The 20757-nt window shown below is 45.3% G+C and overlaps 1 protein-coding gene across 2 annotated transcripts in view; it reads left to right on the top strand.

Annotated features, from left to right (window-relative positions):
* Positions 1 to 20757, top strand: part of LOC135916843 (mRNA decay activator protein ZFP36L2-A-like) — a 70791-nt gene that overhangs the window by 19606 nt on the left and 30428 nt on the right. For both annotated transcript variants that reach the window (XM_065450271.1, XM_065450272.1), the window contains one exon: positions 13914 to 13963. In XM_065450271.1, coding sequence (XP_065306343.1) covers positions 13914 to 13963 — 50 coding nt within the window. The remainder of the gene's footprint in view (positions 1 to 13913; positions 13964 to 20757) is intronic.

The raw sequence follows: 20757 nt of genomic DNA, 5'->3' as shown, positions 1-20757 counted from the left end.
GTTCACCATTAGAAATAAAACAATTAGGGGTGCCTACTGCACAAATGCAACTGTTTTTTTCTTCACTGCTAACATTGCTTGAACGTTATCCCAATATGTCACGCATACCTGTTAAAATAATTACTTTGTAACAGCAATACAATGGAAAAATTGTGGTCATTCTTGCGATGAAGCCATCAGTTGGTGGCCGGTGTGCTTGACGCACCAATATCCATAGTGCGAAAGTTTCGGCATTCACCTGAAATGGCCTTAAAAAATAAATTATTAGCCTGTTGTGCGAATCTTCCGGCATTTATTAAGTGAAACGCTCCTAAAAAATAAAGTGAATTTAATTCTCAACAAAAACAAATAAAACAATCCTTAGGATGCATTACTGCAATAAATGAAGCTTTCTACGCCAACATACCGTGCACGTTTCCATTGACAGATCAGCATCCCCAATTGTTCGCTGAATGTTACGATTCCAGAAGGCAAAGAAACACCGTCCTGCTCGTTCCGTTCTCATACACGAATATTTGTTTTTATGAAAGCAGTTTGATATTATAAAGCGACACACACGAAGAATAGACAACCCGGAAGGAACACCTGTCTTGTGTCAGGCAGTTTGCACGAGCAACCTTTTACCCTAATCAGCAAGAAAAGCGATGGCCAGGTTTCACTATACAAAAAGATAACGCTCTACGACGAATGCTCCCACAACCGTTTCGACATTTCGCTCCGAAAAAATGGCCCCGATGGGCTGGAATGCTGCCAAAGTGACCCATGAGCGCGGTTTCAAGAAGTCCAGAATCTTTCCGCTTGTTCTCCAGGAACTGCGACGCACAAAGAAAATGACAGCAAGCTTGTGCGACATCGCAGTCTCGCATCCCAAGTTCCAGCGAAGCTGATTCTGTCGAGCAGTTGGAATGAGTTTGTTGCCCGTGATTATATCACGTAGCTTAAAACCGTTCCCCCTAAACGACTGTTCTATTTCAAAACTTGCCCACATATAACAATTTCGAGCACTCAAGAAATTTCTACGCTTTAACCTATAATGTCGCTCTTATTTTCGATAAATATAAATCGGGTGTCTTGAGTTCATCGAGGACACCGGAGAGACTGAATATCGTATGACGCCTGAAAATAGGAAAGCAAGGACGTTTCAATAATTTGCAACTCTTCCTATTAAGCCAGGGTTAGGATAGTTCGTAAGACATCGCAAATACGATATCACCCCCCCCCCCCCCCTTCCCCGTGTACAAGATATCAATTTGGGATAGCCAATAATTATCTTGGGAGGTTTGCATATATAGCAGATAGCGGCCGTATCACACTAACAAATCATCATTATAAAATTTCTAACAATGCCTATATCTGATTTAAACCCACGGAAATTTTTCACAGCGCTCAATCTAGTTTTGGTGAATTTGATATGTGGTATTTGTTATGCAAGGGTAATGGGCTAAATTCTGCACCGCCCCCAATTAGCACTCGTAATGCTCTAGATCGCTTGCACACTTTACTTACCACAAGATCCATAATTAACACATGCACTTTGAACTTTGACTGAATATTGCCCACAATCTGTCCATTATACTCCTCAACTGTAAACAAGGTGCATCTCCGAGTTCACCGGCGACAACAGAGAAACGAACCAAGAACCTCGCATAACACATGACACTAGTGAAGAAAACGAGGGCTCAGTATTGATTTACAACGCTTTTAATTAATACAGAAATTTACATTGCACTTAACATTTTTCCTTTGTTCAACGAATTTTAAATTGGTGTTTGGACAGTGGATTTAGGAGTTCGAAAAGCGTTGCGAATAACGGCAGTGCGACACTGTCGACCACCCGAATAAGTAGCTTTCTACAAAGGCAGTAATTCAGCGAGACAGATTCCGTTTATTGCTCTTCACTCGCAATATGCTTTGCACTTATCGAAATAGAAACACCGTGGCTAGATTAATTAACCGAAGATACCACAGGAAAATGACTACGTGCTGTGTATACAGGTGTGCCAATTATCATGCACCAAGATTTAAACATATGCAAATGCCACGTAGCTGGACAGGACCAAAGTGATGTTTTCCATCGCTTGGAGACACTATTTCTTACATTCTGCCTACGTAGATAAAAAGTAGTAATTACTTATTCAACTTCTCAAATATTATGATTAGATGAAAAGCGTCAATGAGAAAATTGTAGAGCAACATAGTACACTCCCGATACAGTTCACTGTTGCTCAATACGTCCTACATAAGTGCTTTTCCGAGCTAAAAGGAGCCCGCGAATGCACGCAAAAGTGCCTTGAACGGCCAGTTGCGCGGTAATTTTGCGCGTGTTCACGGGCTTTCTTTCACGCTCGGAAAAACTTTTATATGGCGCGTATGCACATTAAAAATGTGCGAACGCGGTGGGAAACATAGCGGCAAGCAATTGGTGAGCTGCACACGAACATGCACGATCTCAGCGGCAATGGCAACCATTGATCCCAGAGGCCCTGTCTTGCGCCTATGTGGCTACGTTTTCCCACGACGTCAGGCTGCAGCGACAAATGACGCTGTAGTGCCGCTATGTTTCCCACCGCGTTTGCACATTTTTGATGTGCATACGCGCCATATAAAAGTTTTTTCGAGCGTGAAAGAAGCCCGTGAATATGCGCAAAATTGCCGCGCAACTGCCCGCTCGAGGCACTTTTACGTGCATTCGCGGGCTCCTTTCAGCTGGGCAAAACACTTATGTAGCACGTCTTGAGCAACAGAAAGCTGTATCAGGAGTTTTGCATGTTGCTCTACAATTTTCTCATTGATACTTCTCATCTAATTATAATATTTGAGAAAAAAATTGCATTATTTGGGTAGATGGCATCTAAAATTTCCAGAGAGGCTAGTAGACTTCGCTTTTTTTATTGATATGATAAAAGGAGATGTTGGCGCACAATTTAAGGCGCCGGCTACTCCTCATCTCTTGAGTGGTTCCGTCACACATCGTACAGGGTTCAAGGTTACATATCAAATAGTCTTTTCACACAAGCACCAGGACTTATCACGCAGCGTTTCCACGGGAACACTATGACGTAAGGAACACATGGTACATACAATATACAATGTATATGTCTCCACACTTATGTAGATGAAAGTCTCAAAAGTACAAAAGATATTGCCGCCTACTAACACATTGTCTAGTCAGCGAGTGGTACATACATCGTGTAAATGCATTATCACATACAGTCACAACAGAACAGTCAACATAACATAATTCACAAACAGATCGATATACACAGTGACAATGAAATGAAGAGAACAATGAAAGCGCTAATAACTTCCAGCAATGCCACTGTCTTCAAGAAAACTCTTTAGTGCTTTTAAAGCCCTCTTCTGCAAGGCCGTTGTTGGCCAAGGGCCCAAAATTTTCCTTAAACTGAAAGGTCTGCGGTCTAATTTAATTAGCGCTGATTTAAGTCGGCTTCTTGGTGTGTCGTGATGTGGGCAATCTAGAAGGAGATGATATATGTCTTCGTCTGCAAATCCACAATCACATTCGGGGGTTTCCGCACGGCCAATTCTGTGTAAGAAATGCTTTGTGTAGGCAGTGCCTAGCCTTAATCGATGAATAAGGGTTTCCATAGTTCTATCTAATGACAATGAAAATTTGAATTCAATAAATGGATCAATATGGTATAAGTCCGAGCTCTTGGAATTCTGGTCAAACCAAGTGTTTCTAGACATTTTGAGAGACGTTGTCCTTATAATGCAGCGTAATTCATCCTTTGATATTGGGAGCGGAGATGTATCATCTTTGAGGTGTGCTTGTCGTGCTGCTTCATCGGCTGCTGTGTTGCCAGGAATGTCGCAATGCCCTGGTATCCACTGGAATGCTATTGCATGGTTCGCTTCGCTTGCCTTTGTGAGGTTTTTAAGTGTTTCATATATTATACTGTCACTGAATATTTTCCCCTTTGTGTTGCTTCAGTTATTTTAGAGTTCAACTTTCAAGGGCTCGAGCAGTGCCTGCGAAAAAAGCACCTGTAGCACCCAAATTCTGATAATGGCCGGACATACGTGCTGAATTAATGTCATTAGTAGTCTCTTCGAGTTCTCCCACCGAGTGGAGATAGCAATTGCCACTGCCGTGCGCTCAAAGCGCGAGGGCTGATTAGTTCTACAGTGAAATTGTCAATCTACACTTGCTGCTTCAAAATATTTACTTTATCTCGCTCAACACTTTTATCCTGATACTATACCTTTACAAAAAACTTGGTTGTGTACAAGAAATAAATTTTTAGTTTCGGAATCATCGATATTTTTGTGCGAACCGCCCTACTAGTAACTGAGGTATTGTAATATTTGTCTCAACTAAATTTTGCCCCATAATAAAGTTAGCATTCATGTTAATGGCCCCAGAAAGCGATAGACTTTCGTTAAAAATAAATATGCCTTGAATGTACACCTTTCACAGTCATAAATTCTTTCTTGTGGAGGTGCAAGACAATCATTCCTTAGATTCAGTTATTGCTAACTGCGGAAAAAACGTAACCTTAGCCAGTGAATTCAACTCGCACCATGTATCATGGGGATACAAACTCGACAACTGTGGTAAGCGACTGTGGGCGTGGACAGTAGATAATGGGCTCTCTTGGATGAACACTGGAGCAGTAGCGTTTCTCCGAGGACTGCCTCGCTTTGTTTTAGACCTCACTTTCTCTGGAATACACACTGTCGTATCATCATGGTGAAAGCTTGCCTGCGCCACAGACCATCACCACCTGCCTGTTTTTCAAGTGGTTGGCCCGCTAACCTCTCCGGAGCTTCAAGAGAGAAGTTTTATTAATTATACTTGTCTTAATACTTGCTTGGAAGCAGCGTTTAATTAAATGAAACATGAGTTGGAATCAAAAGGCTGGTAGTTCATGCTCGGTATTTCAGGATTCTCGAAAAGTATCTGAATTTGTAATGCATTCGAGTAAAAGCAATAGCCCTAGTAAATGGTGGGATGACGACAGCACTAAAGAATATAAGTGGAGGAAAGCTGCATGGGAAAAACTTCTACACAACCAGTGTCCGACAAAATGGCACGAATACAGATACATAGCGGCCGCCTTTAAACGTAGTTTCTAAATGGACAGACCAGTATAACATCAGGCATTTTGATTTCTTGTCCCAAACATGCAACAGAGGAGCATTGTTTCACTTTAGGAGATATCGTGCGGAAGATGATTCAAACATCAATTGCTGGTGACTCGCTTGTTTTCCCACCGAAGGAAATTACTGAGTTCTTGGAACGAATTGGCAAAAGACTTGAGCGGCTTTTCATCTTGCCTCCCTTGTCGGCCTTTATTCCAGTCTCTGGTGGTGCAGAAACGCTTTACGGATGTTCTGAACATGAAAATTCAGGTGTCAACTCAAGTTAGATGCATTAAAGGCCGAAAGTCGGTGGAGCAGCGCCTCTACTAAACGCAGTGTCTGCCATAGCGTTCATGTAACCGTTACATTTACCGAGAAACGCTGCCGGCGAACGCTATGCAGGAAGGCGAGCTGTCTGGTAGAAACGCGCCCTGTTGTGTGGGCCGATCCCACAGCCGCGCCAAAACAATTGCACAATTTTCAGGCTTCTGTTAGTGTCTCGCACGTTTAATATTTGTCTCCGAAGAATGGACACAGAAGGCATGCTCTGACGGTGTTTTGTTTCATGACATTTGTCCGTGGGCTGTCATTCTCAAAATTCAGAGGGAATAACTTTGTCAAGAATTTAAGACAAGGTACGCGCAACTTTAGCGATACAGTGGTGTGGCAATACAAGCCACATATACCGCATGTCATATAGGAAGGCGTGGCATATACATGAATAAAGAAAAAAAACGTCTGGCATATACATATATACCTAAATGCATACGCAAATTTTCGCTCACGGACAGCTCCGCCGACACCGAAACCGGACTTTCTGCGACACGGGGCCGTTAACGCTATCGCGTTAATATAGTTTGAAATTCCTGGTCTCCCACGGATGTACGGGAGAGCCTATTTGCACCTCAATAGCTCGCGGTCACGTGACCGCAGCAAAAGCTCTACCGTGACTGTGCTTGGCTGTGGCTTCAATTGGCTGCGTCTTGTTTAACGACTCGTGGGTCAGGTGACTTCGAAAAAGTTATTTGAAATTTTTTTTTGACCCCGTTCCGTTCGTCGCCCTTGTCGTGCATTTGTTTGAGCCTTGCTGCCGTGCTTATCGCACACTCTTTCGCGCTTTAAAGGCAGACCGCACTTGCCGGCGCGTGCAACCTCGTGCTGGCGCTCCTATACGCACGTGCAGATGGTGCGGAACGGATCGTGCCTGTCCAATCGTGGCGCGTGCAGATATCTGTGCTTGGCTGCCTCGCGTCGGCGTGATACAAAGCGCACAATCAACACTCATTTGAGGCGGACATGTAATGCGAGAATGTCTTTTTTGTTTACGTTTAGTGCTGATGGAACATCCTCAAAAATGAAACAATTGCGTCCATCTAGATGTCAGCATCTCAATGCACTCTCCACAACAAAGTACGAAACGATGTCTGTGAAAACGGCTATGAGTGAGCTAAGCGGTAGAACACTGGTGCACTTCTCTTGTAGATGCTACGTCCCCTAGATGTTTTATCTACGGAGCTACAGTAAATGCAAACCGCCGTTGCTCGCGAGGCGCTGCAAACGCGAGGCGAGCAGGCGTGAGCTAGCGCGCGTCGGCTAGCGTACGCGCGGTGTGGGCTTCAGAGGGCTTTTGGTCTTGTGCTGTACGCCGAATATTGATACATTATCGTATTTGTCGCTAAGTGATGAAGTAGTTGTACTACCGTACCTCCTGGGCCTCGAGGGTGGCGAACGCAAATGGCGCAGCTACGATCCCTTCTCAACCTAGGAGTTTCAATCGAGGCGCATCATGCAGGTGCATCGTAGACGAGATCCATTAATGAACCACTCACCTTGCACCAACGTTACTAGACTAGCTTCAGTTTTAAAACTCGGCGCCGTTGCGCGGAACCGCCACCCGCCCACGCCTTCGTGGCGCTGCAGTCACGCCCGGCTTCACTTCCTCACTAGCCGGCTACGCGGGCGGGCCGGATTAAGCACACGGTGCAGCGTTGGTGTATTCTGTGGTTCGTTGTTGACGGCGAATTTCAGCAAGCATGTCATCCTTGGAACTGTAGCCTTCGCCGAGTTTCTTAAGAATATCAGCTGACGATGCCGACGGGCTGCGTACCTGGCTGCATAGGCCGCTATCGGAACGATGTCAACAGTTTGACGCACCACTTTTTCTGATCCCAGCAATGCGATGCTTCGCTCGGCGTGAAAAAGAGCGATTCCTCGTGCCGACCGGGAACAGTGGTTGTTGTTGTAGCCTGTGATGCGTGTGGCTCCTATCCACGATGGGGCATTGGCCAAGAAATGGGTGGATTATTCGAAATTATTATGGAGCATAAATTTCCTAATAGCTATTAAAATAGCATTGAATAGCGCAGAATTACCCGTTAAATAAAATCAGGAAGGTCATATTGAATGAGTAGTAATTAATTTAATGGTAAAAACAAAAAGAAAGGAATTTAGCAGGGCATTCGTTTAGATTCCGTAAGGAATGTTCCGACAGCGAAGCATGCATCCCTGTGGCTGAATCCCAAAGTGGACGCTCCGAACGAAAGAACGAAAGAAGACCGGGAACACTCTGCGAAATCAACGGCACGCGCTCGTGCCACTGCTCCTGCGTTCCTCGTCGTCTTCCACAGCTGGCTGCATGGCAGTTCATCTTTCCAGCGTAGAATTTCGCTTCACTTCTGTCGTCGTAATGGGGAGGCCGCGTTTACGGGGGTATGAGCCATTGCTTAAGGGAGTATGAGCCACTCATGGTCTTACGTAACGGAAAGATTTATATTTTGAAGAAATTTAATTTCAAAGAATCACAAGCGGCAAATCGCAGGCGATGGCTGCTAACCACGCCGCCGAGCAAACTCGAGACATCGAACGCAAGCGACAACTGCGGACTGCGGGCATACCAAGTGACGTCGTTCTCTCTCGCAGCCGATTGTGTGTGCAACCTCATAACTGAGAAATACTTTAATGAACCCTCGGGATTTACCCAGTGCTAAACACAGGGGCCGCACGTTTCAGCTTCGCTGATTAAGCATCTTGACGGAATGAAAAATCCGGCTTCTTTTTTTTTGTGTGTGTGTGTGTGGCTTGTGTGTACAAAGACCGACCTTATCTTTCCTTTTGTAGCGCTTCTTTGGCGTGGTGACAAGCTTCGGTGGGGATAAAGATCATCCTAAAATCACGCACTTTGGCCAGATATTCAGGCTCCTGAGCCTAAACTGCGCGAAACGTTAAGACGACAGGAAGAAACACACGACATTTAGAGACGCAGCTTCTGCGCTTCGGTGTATGCGTTTCTTCCTTTCGTGCAGTTTACCCTTCTTTCAGTATTAACGAACTGGCGCGATAAATCTTATTGCTGTAGGTGAATATCACTTTCTCGTGGTCTCACTGATTCGGACAAGGGGAACGCCAGCGAGCGTGAAACACGCACCAACGGCGGCCCGTCCGCACGAGCTCAAGGCTGTGACGAGGCGCCTGCAGTGGAGCCCGATGGAACAGCGTTGCCCTCTGGCGGCTGTCACAAAAGTGGCGACAGCGGCTGTAAGCGCGCGGGCGGGGAGTTTTACAACTGAAGCTAGTCTAGTAACGTTGCCTTGCACTTCAGAAACAAGGAAGCTGGTATACAGACTAACTGGCGGACTTTACAGAAATTTTTTTTGTACCACTTCGTGAGGGTAACCAAAAATGGCTACCGGGTAGGCGTGAATGAATTCCCGCATCTACGGACAAACGTACGCCTCTAGACTCCAGCACTTTCTTAGATGTAGCCGTACAATTCCGGCAAATGAAGTGGAAGATCTTCATGCTTGCTTGCAGGTCACGACGCTGCCTTTGATGTAAAGAGAACCGTGCACGAAGCGCCCTGTTGAGCCACGTTTTACTACATCAGCCCTTCGTCACAAAACATTTATGGTCGCATAGCTCACATGTCTAGTCATATTCATTTTATGAATAGTTGTGTAGTTTGCGGAAGTTACGAGTGATTTTAGGCCTTTTTACAGCTGTGCTACGATCCTACATATTCCATATGCAGTGCATTTCCCCATTTTATACGCGATTCACTGACAACTGATCACCATGTGTATGGCACCCTTTGGACATGTTTGGCCCTTGCGCCATAAAATCACATACATAATCAACCGTTCGCGGATGCCAGCAGCCACGCCTCCACTTTGTGTTCCCCGGCGTTCGAATCTCTCAACCGAAAGTGCAGTACTATTGAGCGCAACACTTAACAGCATTCGTCACACATACCTACGAAGCGACACATGACGCGTCCATGAGCGTTTAAGTGACATCGGTTTGACCGGGTTCATTACAGCTCCTTCGCGAAGCTGTCGCGAACCGTTCACTCCCAAATATAAATAAATGCGATCACAAAACTTCACGCACTTCTGACGCATCAATTCGCTGATGAGGTTATGACGCATTGCATCCGCAGTGTTAAAGTACGCAAAGCAGACACCGCCACTGCACAGCCGCCAAAGAATAAAGTGGTCACTATGCACAAGTTGGATTCGTGACTCCGCGCATGGTGCTCTTTTTTTCGTTGTCTTTTTGTTCATATGACCATTGAGTCGTTAAACAGAACGCAACTAGTTTTAGCCACAGCCATGCACAGCTACGATGAAGTTTTGTTGAGGTCACATGATGCCGAGCTGTGGCGTATATAGCAAATAGGCTATTCATAGATCTACCAGGCCTTCAATTTCTGCGCCAAAATTTGACAGAGAATATCAAACCTTTACCTTCGTTTTCTCTCGCAGTGGTCAAGCGCTACCGCGAAATCAACAAAAATACAGGGTTTTCTACACGATAAATTTTCAAGACTGAAAGCGCTGCGAATGTGGCGAACCAAAGAGATCCCAGGCAAGGCAGACACTTTGCCTCTAATGACGTAAGCTTCAGAAGAATCGTTAAAAGTTAGGTTTTTAATTGGTGCCTTAGGAGCAGTTGTATAAACAGGAAAATTCAAGACAGTCGCATTTTACTGCAACTTCATTTTTATTTAAACTCTCGAGTCGCACCTAATTAGAGATACTAATCATCAAATTTCCAAGGTCAATCCAGCGGGAGCGCTGAAACGGCATCTACGCTGTCATATCAGCACCGACAGGCGCGACAAGCGCGACGAAGCGTGCGCAGCTGTGTGTATGGTCATGATTTGCCGCGGCGTTCTATCATTCTCACTTCGCCCCACACCTCTTTACGGGGCATTGCCCTCCATGGCGCGCAGTGGGACGCGCTCCGTCTCGGTATTGCCTCGATTGAGCTTTTAAATTTGATAAGTATCTAGAATACCTTGGTTCTCTACAAGAAAAGCAGAAGCTTACCTATGAATAAAGGGGTCAGGCAAAGATATGCAACCTCTCCAATGCTATTCACTGCATGCTTAGAGGTATTCATGCTATTAGACTGGGATGGCTGAGGAGCATCCGAATATCCTAACCTTTGGTTTGCAGATGGCATTGTCCCGTTCAGCATCGCTGGGAATGAATTGCAACAAATGATTGAGGACCTGAAAGTATAAGTGTAGGGTTTAAGATTAATATGTCAAAGGCAAAGACAATGTTCTGTAGCCTTGCAAGAACACGAATTCGTGATGACCATTCAGCCTCTATAGCCTGTGCACGAGTATGTTTTCAAGGTCCGTTACTCACAGGGACCGTGATTATGAGAAGATTTAAAGAGGAAAAAATGGTTGGAGCGCATACGGAAGGCATTACCAAACTCTGACTGGGAGCTTACCACTGTCATTGAAACGAAAAGTGTACAATCATGACATTTTGACAGCGCTAATATATCATGTAGAATCTTTGAGGTCAACACAAAAGCTCGAGAACAAGTCAACGACCACGCAAAGAGCGATGGAACGAGAGTGTTAGGCGTAACGTTAAGAGACAGGGAAAGCGCTGTGGATCAGAGCAAACGCAGATAGCCGATATTGTAGTTGACATTAAGAGAAAAAAATGGAGCTGGGCAGGCCATGGTACTGTCTAGAGTAAGAGAGAGAGAGATAGAGAGAGAGAGAAAGGCAGGGAGGTTAGCCAAAGGTAGTGCCGGTTGGCTACCCTGCACGGGGGGAAGGGTTAAGGGGGATAAAAAGAGAGTGGAAGGGATGTCTAGAGTAGATAGCCAGTAGACCATTAGTTACAGAATAGGTGCGAAGGGAAGGTACGCGCAGTCAAGGATGGCAGAAAGCTAGGTCGGGTGATGAAATTTGCAAATTCGCAGGCGCAAGTCTGAATCGGATAGCGCAAGACATGGGTAATTGGGGATCATTGGGAGCTGCCTTCGTCTTGCAGTGGATATAAAAATAGGCTGATAATGATCTGGAGTTGCGTGTGATTTTCCAGATTTTTTAAACATGGGTGTGCATGGAATCGTGGTCACCTCCAAATGTGTCAATTAGACTGCCTCCCAGGCGCTAATAAAAATGTAATTAATGAATTGTTGTCAATCAGTGTTCTCAAGCTCACGTTATTAGCGGCAAAGTATGCCCGCCTCACCTAGGAAGAGAGAGGGAGAGAGAGACAACAAGGGATATAAAGACAGGGAGGTTAGACAGTGTAAATACCGGCTGGCTACTCTGTGCTGGGGAAAGGACTAAAGGGAATATGAGAAAGACAGAAAAAGTGGTCCGCAATTACGCCACGTTCGCAGGGCTCATTACTATAAGAAAAAAAATACTGTATGCGTTAAAAAGAACAGGGTGTAGTTCCTGAAGAATACTTGAATAGCGTAAACTAGCTTCTCATTAGTTCAGCATAAAATGGACACCAAAGAATATCAAGTTGAGGCGCAATATTAGGTTGAGCGGCGTTTGTGTTATCATTCCTACGTGTGCCCAGTTTGAAAGCCTGCCTTTGAGTGCCTCAAGTTGAGCTACCTAAGGAGGTAACGCTTGCGCAACCGCAAGAAAAGCAAGTCCTAAATATGAGGCCTGATAAGGGAGAAAATACGTAAGAACGTACTATGGTGGAGATTCGACACTGCCTTGAATTTGCCCCATTGGCTCGCCATGTCGTCATATTAATTTTCACAGCCTGTTCTAGCGTCTACGTAATTCACTGCTTGCATGTAAAGAACTCCATCGCATTCTAAAAGCCGGAGACAACCTGACAAGGTTTTTACAACTTCGGCCAAATGTTTAGAAATGATGCATTGACGTCGCATTGACGTACCTTCCCTGGAATTTAGGCACGAAACCTAACTAGGGACCTCAGGCTTTTTCACCCTCCGTATTAATGATTTTCTCGTCAAGTGAACGAGATGAATTTACGATTCAGTGATTTATCGTTGATTTTTAGTGCGACCTTGGACTACAGCAAAGCGACAGAACTTTCTCTAGCAGATTGCAGTTGAACAAAGCACCGTGGCGTGGCGCTGCCAGCGCTGCTGTGGGCGTCTGCGTCTCCAGTGCGCTCGCTGTACCGGTGCTCCCTGCACGTCGATACGCATAGTATATAGGGGCCAAGAAGTGCTAGATAATGTTGAAAATAATGTAACCTAAAGATGAGGTAACAAAGATATATGGGGGCGAAATGCGAAAGCGCTCGTGTACTTAGGTTTGAGTACACGTTAGCGAACCCCGGGTGCTCAAAATTGATCCAGAGTGCCCCGCTGCGGCGTGCATTATGGCCAAATTGTGGTTTTGACAGGCGCAACTGCAGAGTTTAATTTTGAAGACCCTGCTTTAAAAGTTACTTTCACTTCGACACTACTATACTCACAGATGTGGACGTTCGTTGCGCGAGAAACTGGAATGTTAATATGCCCTAACTTTAATTCATTAACTTCTGATATTTCTGCGAGAAGCAGTTACAAAGGAAAAATTACACATTACGATTCGTTGTGCTACTAATCTTTGTACACATCCAACAGAACTTAAGAAGGTCAATCGGGCTATAGGTTACGAGGTAATATATATGAAAAATGAAACGATACCCAGGATGTCGATTCAATGAACGCGATGGGGCAAGTGCACTTTCTCGCCCCCTCGGTATTGGGCTTTCCGTTTTTAATATTTCAATACACGGTCCATATTGATCCATGCATATTGCGTTTTTCTTGTAGACGAGGCAGGCGGGCGCCCCGACGAAGACGACGAACGTTCTCTGGCTCTCGAGCTGTCGACTGAACTTGCTAGCGCTGCAGTTATGCGTTGGAAATATACCTTGTAAATAGTCGCCAGTTCTTAATCCTTCGTTCGCGTAACAATATAAATACCCGTTTTAACATTAGCGTTCTCGAAATTCATGCGCCAATATAAAATACATGTGTAAAAAGTGTCCGGCTGCTATACAACGTGCGATGATTACAGGCCGCCCGTTGAAAGGATAGTGAGGCGTAAAACGGCTTAAACAGTGTCGTCTTTGCATTTCACATGACATTATATCTCGTTTATCTCGTTCAACATCGGTGGTGGTTGAATAAGGAATATGGTCGCTGCAGCCGAATGTCTTCGTCATGGTAGCAACTGCTTTCCTTAGTAGCGCTTCTACGAAATACTGCAGCTTATTCTGTACCTCCTGCTCCGCCATTCAGAGAGCGAGAGAGCCAGATACGCATACGTACAATCTCTGCCAATGAAAGCAGTTGCTGCCCTAACGAAGGCAAGCTGTTCATGTCGAAGCGTTGGCTACAGCAATGCTTCTTGTAAAACGACTGTTGAACATTTCAAGCCTGCATCCTACGGTTAATTTCTTCTGTCTCGTTTGGTCATTTCTAAAAATTGAGTCACTGATAGTATTTTGGAGGTGAATTGTTTTGTGTGCTCACAGTCTGATGGGATTTTCTTTTACTCCATCTAGCTCGCACAATGACTGGTTCAGAAAAGAGGCCTCGCCAAAAGAAAGAAGTGGTAAGTGCGCAACCTAAATCACGATTTCCTGCAATTTATCGCTGGTGAAGCGAGAGCGAGATATGTTGCACTATTACAAAGTCTAAAGCAAGGGTAGCTGCACGTTATTCACGTTGTATAGCAGCGTATGGATAGACGAATGGACTATCTAAATATTTCTGAGCGACGCTGGCACACGCTGGAAGATGAGTTACAGAAACTATGGCCTCCGAGATCCTCTCGGAGCCCATGCTTTACCGCAGTGAGGGCATTGGCTGCGCACGCGCGTAGGGGATCATCAGTTAATGTGCTTAGTCAATATTGAGACTATCATAATTACATTTCATTTAGATTTAAACTATTCGCATTTCAGACCTATCACTATTTAGTACTACCTTATCACTGTAACCCAGTGGCTATGGTGTGTTGCGCTACTGAGTTCGAGGTAGCGGGTTCGATTACGGCCGCCACGTTTCGAGGGGCGGGAAACGCGAAAACGCCCGTGTACCATGCATTTAATCCACGTTAAACGCACCCCGGGTTCTCAATATGAATCCGGAGGCGTGCTTCATAATCATATCGTGCTTTTATCCCGTAAAACCACGGCGACGATTTCCTTCAGTCGTCAAATTTGACATCACATCTGTATGATACGAACTGACTGCTCCTCGTGCTGCCGTGGAATACATTTCAAAATAACCACATAACAAACTGGCACTATTTTCTCGCTCGGAAGCAGCCCTCCGAAGAGTGCGAAGGTTACGGCGTGGAAACTACGGCATACCGGTGTTCCGAATCAATGAAATTTGTCATTGCGTTTCTGAACGCGGACATGACATATTTCAGTGGCTGCCTGGACATTGTGGCATCGTTGATAATCACCTCTTCGATGACGCTGTCCGGCGTGCGTAAGCTGGAGCACCGACACTCCTTATACCTTTATTGAGATTACACGCTGCAAGAAGGCTTCGCGATCTCGAACGTACCATCACGCTGGGTTACTGGCCTACTCCGCATTACTATAACCGTCGTTTATACAGCCTCGACCCATCACTGGAACTGCAATTACCTGAACCTTTCATGACGCGACGCAACATAGCTGTGTCGGCTGTGGGTATGAGTGGCCTTCGCTGACTCCCACAACTATCGCATTGGAATCGCGGACTCACCCATATGCGCTAACTGCTAGTGTGAAGAGAGCACTGGCCATCTTCTGTGCCACTGTTCTCGCTTGCATAAACAACGACAGACGTCTCCATTGTAGCCTGAATATTCTGGACGGTAGGCCATTTACAGAAGCAAAGGCCTTGGGAGCCCGGCCTCAGCTCATCGGCCCAGAAGACCACTCGAGCTCTTGTGGAGTAGCTAAAGGGGACAGACTCAAGCACCCGACTTTAGGTACGCTGCACCTGGCTTAGTTCATGTGAAAGTACGATCAGGACTTTTGTCTTCTATTTCTTCCACTCCCTCATCTCCCTCCCCACGTGTAGGGTAGCGAACAGAACAAACTGTGGTTAACCTTCCTGCCTTTCCTTCCTCCGGTCTCCACCTCTGTCCCCTAAAACCTGAAAAGCTAATTTGATTATTTAGCACCTAATCATTTAGACAGACAACAGTATGTTAGTGAAGCATTGCCCATAGGCCTCTGCGCTGCAGAGACCATAAACAAGTGTTAAATACACCTCTATTACGCTTATGCTATAAGAAAGCGAACGTTGTTCCCTTGAGATGATGCTTGGTAAGCCATAAAAGGCAAATTGAAAAGCGGACGTCTGCGTCGCTTACTGCAGCATTGACGTCATAAAATATTAGAGCGTCTATGCTTCGGCGACTCAATTCCAGTTCTGAAAGTAGGCACTGTCAGCGACAGACTGGCCGATCTAACAAAACAGCTGAAGCCAAATTTCAGTGAAGAAAAAAAAAATGGCGCTTCTTTCTATAATTTACCGGTCTGTAATGATTGTCGCCATTTAAGCAATTTTGTAGCTAGATTTAGCGGCTGTCTTGTCTGATTAGCGAGAGTTTAATATTTACCGACCGGTGAATTTTTCTAGAGTGACATCAAAGTTAGGAAAGTTGTTTTAAAAATGGCCTTCTTTAACGCAGTTTGTTATTCAAAAGCTATATATCAGCGGTCGAAAGTCGCTCTTTGATATGATGGAGCAACGGCTTCTTGAATTCACATTGTTAGTCATCACATTGTGATTTTGATTCAAATGTCAGTGGTTATCAGACGTCATTGTGCTCATAAAAATGTTTTTTTTATTCTTTGCAAAACTGATTCGACTGGGATTCAACGCTTCGAGTTCTGCGGCATCACTAAATGCATTCAATTGGTAGACGTTTGCAAGCGGAACAGTGAAATAATTTAACAAAGCCAGTTGGAATGAACTTCATGTTTAGATTCAGAAGACAGCTGCGAATAAGACAGATAGGCTGTATAGAAATTAGATATCGGAGTGGCTGAGGTCGTTCATGCGGGTCTGAACATATGGCTTCCGTTTCTCACGGCTTTTAGACCAGTCGGTAATTCACGGTAGCTTTCCGGTAGATCCGGGGAGGAAGCGTAGTATTTGACAAGTATAGATTAAACTCGGGTGTTAACAACATGCGCTCAGGCGCGTTCCGCACAATTTAGTTTTCCTATCACGAACACCCAGAACCAAAATGATTGAGGAATAACGCCGACTAAGTGACGTTTGGTGCTAATAAAACTAGGTTATCTGTGTAAGTTAAATTATGCTATATTTGAAAACTTACAACCGAAAGGTAAACGCAGAATTCATGCTGTTATGTGTTATGTAAGTATATTTGTAATTTAAAAGCCCTCCACACCTTTCTGGTAGATTCGCTGTGTACCTGCGTCACGTGCACGGACATCAAGCAAGCAGCCTGTACGTAAATGACTTGGCCTGAAATTTAGTACTTAGTAAAAATTTTTCACTGCGTAATAAAAGCCTCGTTTCTAATAGCACAGTTGTAAAGTAGTCTCCGGGCGCAATTCTAAGTTTGAGATGATACGAGTGGACACATCACAAAGAACTCTCGAAAATAGAATTTTTCTCATACCGAAACTGAAAGAACCGCAGGAGATTACTGCTCACCGGAAATGACGCACACCACGTACTCGAGCACATGGGGGTTGGACCCTGCCGCGTCTAACAGTGCGCGGCTTTGCCGTGTCCGGGGAACAGGTGGTCCTGGGGGTTTAGCTGATGCCGAGTGTCTGGACCTTTACGGCCCCTCGGCGGAGGCAACACACCTCTTTGGCCTCGGCTTCACGTAGACGGCACCCCCGGACTGACCCACCCGGGGGAAATCGGTAGTTGCCTTTCCCTGTTCCCCTCTCCATTCTGCGTCTTTCTCTCTTCCTTTCAACCCTTCGTGTTTTCTCCTCTCTTCTATTTATTTCCGACTTTCCTGGCAGCGAGGGTTAACCTTGTGTGGGTGGCCAACCTTGGGTACTCCAGATTGCGTTATAGTGGCACCGTACAACTGGCGAGGGCTTGTCTTACTCGTAAGACTTGCTCCGCCCCATGTTGGGCTCGGTGGTGGGCGGATGGCGCTGCTGCCGAAATCAAGACCCCTATATCACTTGAACTACCACTTTTCCTTGATCGCCCTCTAAAAAGAGGGCGCACCGATGCAAACTTCCAGTTCTTTGTGACAAACAATGCGGAACACTTCTCTAAGTACCATGTCATACACAGTGAAGGTAACACGAGTGCGCAAATTTCCCCCCTTCTTGGTGGCGAAGCGCCTCGCAAACAGTATAGCACCTGGCTACAAAGCCAAAAAGATGTACAATGGAGACCTGCTCTTTGAATTAAAGGATAAAACCTAATATGATAAAATGAACGACTTCAAATGCATTGGCGATGTAGCAGTCACTGTGTCGGCACATCGAACCATGAACACGAGCCGTGGTGTAATCTCTGGAGATGACTTCATGCACCTTAGTAACGAAGAGTTGCTTGAAGTTTTTCAGGACTAAAATGTCATCGAGGTAGGAAGAATCCTAACCCGCAGGAATAACGAAAACCTCGGACAAAGCACATTGTACTAAACTTTGGTACCAGTGTGCTGCCTAGTATATTGGATGGAGGCTATATCAAAGTACCTGTTAGGCCGTACATTCCAAATCCTCGACGGTGCTTTAAGTGCCGGAGGTATGGGCACGGATCCCAGACATGCCGAGGAAGGCAGACTTTCGCGAAATGCAGCTCGAATGATCATCCATCAGACATTTGCGACTCATCTCCACATTGTGTGAACTGTGATGGAAGCCATCCAACCTACTCCAGGACATGCTCTAAATGGAAGAAAGAAATAGAAATCATTGCACTAAAAATCAAAGAAAATATAACATCTCACGAAGCAAGAAAACGCCTTTCATACTTAGATCACTCAAGCTTTTCCGAGGTTGCGCGACGGGGGGCAGAGTCACAAATCCCTCGGGAGTCTACCGCGGTCAGTGATAGTGGTCCGGTAATCACTCCGCCTGCCCCCCCTGGTGGCAGCAGCAAGTGCTGCTCCATCAACATCGAAGGTGGACCTGCAGACCTCGGTTCCGCAGGTCCCAAAGCTAAACCGAATTCGACGGCCTGGGACGCAAGTTTCAGCGCCTAGTTCACGATCCCCCAGCACCTCAGAGAAGGCCATGGAGGTCGATCAAAGAACCCTGGCGTCATCGACGCCGAAAGGTCAGCGCTCTCAAGAGCGTGCTAGGAGGGATAAAACTCCTGTAACTGCTCTGAAAAAGGGACCGGTAACCTGAACGGTTACCGCCCTTGTATACATTTCTGTCTGTACCACGTGCTTTTGAACATAGAAAACAAAAATCTTCCTCGATATGGCTACACAAATAATTCAGTGGAATGCCAGAGGCTTATTTCGCAATCTAGATGACGTCAAAGATCTACTAGAGGAATATCAGCAACGACTGTTCTGTATTGAAGAAAAGCATTTAAAGTCGACACAGAAATGTGTCGACACTTCAAGACACTTCTTAAGACAGTACAGTTTTCCGTAAAGACAGAAATAATGGTAATTCTTCTTGAGGTGGTGTGGCAATCATAGCCCAAAAGTCAGTAGCATCCTAGCATGTATCACTCCAGAGTTCATTTGACGCAGTGACTGTTCGGGCTATATATTCAACCAACTTTTAGCTATTTGCTCCATATATATATCGCGTGATGAACGCTTTGACAAAGCAGAATTTGAAAAGCCGATTATATAGTAATTGGAGATTTTAATGCTCACAGCACGTATTGGGGTGACTCAAGATGTGATGGGAGAGGACGAGCAATAGAAAAGTTCCTTCTTTCATCGACAGCCTCTCTATTTAACAAGAAAGGGCCAACTTTTAACAGTTCTACACATAACACGTACTCATGTATAGATTTAGCCATAGCGTCAGCATCACTTCAATACTTGGAATGGAGTGTTATTAGCAATCCATATGGGAGCGATCACTTCCCAATACTCCTAGAAGCAACAAAGTGGCACGATGGACCAGCTTACTCCAGGAAATGGAGACTCCATAGTGCAGACTGGTCGAAATTTAGAAACATATGTAAACTGTGCTTGGAAGACATGGACCACCTAGGTGTAGAGGAACTGGCCAGCTACATCACTGAACACATCCTCTGTTCTGCTCGAAACTACATACTTCAGTTCTGCAAAGATGAAGTCAATCCAAAACCATGGTGAACAAAGATTGTGAAATTTCAAAGCCAGAACAAAGCATGGAGCAGATTTTCACGCTACACAACAGAAAACCTAATAAATTTTAAAAGGTGCAAAGCAAATCGCCGCCGTATCCACCGAATATCCAAAGGAGAAAGTTGGACACGCTACGTATCCTCAAACTCACACTGATGTTAGCAACGTAAACAATAAGGCACGTAAATTAAAGGACAACGTCCAAATTCTTTTCCTCTTGTCACTGGCTCTGGTGATACAATAGAAGACCAAGCAAACACTCTTGGTGAGCACTTTGAGAGAGTATCAAGCTCGGAAAATTATTCCGATTTCTTACGCCATAAGGTCTTATGCCATAAAACAATAGCTGAAAATAATCCTGGCAGTGGAACTGTCGCGGCTTCCGGCGCAAGCGGTCGAATCTGCAACAGTACCTTCCGCTATTAGATGCGACTCCTCTGGCGATTGCCCTCCAGGAAACTGGAGGACCCGCAAAACTGTCAGGTTATCAGGCATTTCATAGTGGCAGGGGGGAGAAATCCTCGGTCACAACGCTCGTGAAAAGAAATATCGCGGCCATTGAACACGATCTAGAGTCGAGAGAGATCGAGAACGTGTTTGTCGAAATTCTAACCGGAAAACAGAAGGACCCTAGTTTATTCCTTCTAAATTTATACAGCTCACCCAGGCAGAGGAAGGTGAGGTTCAGGGCTCTGCTTCGCAAGGCCCTCAAAATTTCAAGCAACCAGCCACTGTTGATAGTGGGGGACTTTAATGCACATCACCAGGAATGGGGGTACCCGCACCAAAGCCCGAAAGGCAGACAGCTGTGGGAAGATACGCATGACATAGGGCTCACTCTGCACACGGACCCTGAGAGTCCAACGAGGGTGGGCAATAGCGTTAGTAAGGATACATCTCCAGATCTGACATTCTCGAAAAACATTAAAGATCTAGAATGGCATAATTCGGATCAAAATTTTGGCAGCGACCACTACATAATTGTTTCGATAATGAAAGAGGGCCTTCAAATGCGCAGGGCTCGCGCGCTGGCCGTCGTTGAATGGGATAAGTTTAGAGATATCAGGAGAGCGCAGGAACTGGGGCCCATC

Source organism: Dermacentor albipictus, chromosome 7 (assembly GCF_038994185.2).
Source record: "Dermacentor albipictus isolate Rhodes 1998 colony chromosome 7, USDA_Dalb.pri_finalv2, whole genome shotgun sequence".
NCBI lineage: Eukaryota > Metazoa > Arthropoda > Arachnida > Ixodida > Ixodidae > Dermacentor > Dermacentor albipictus.
This window is presented reverse-complemented; position numbering and strand designations above follow the sequence as displayed.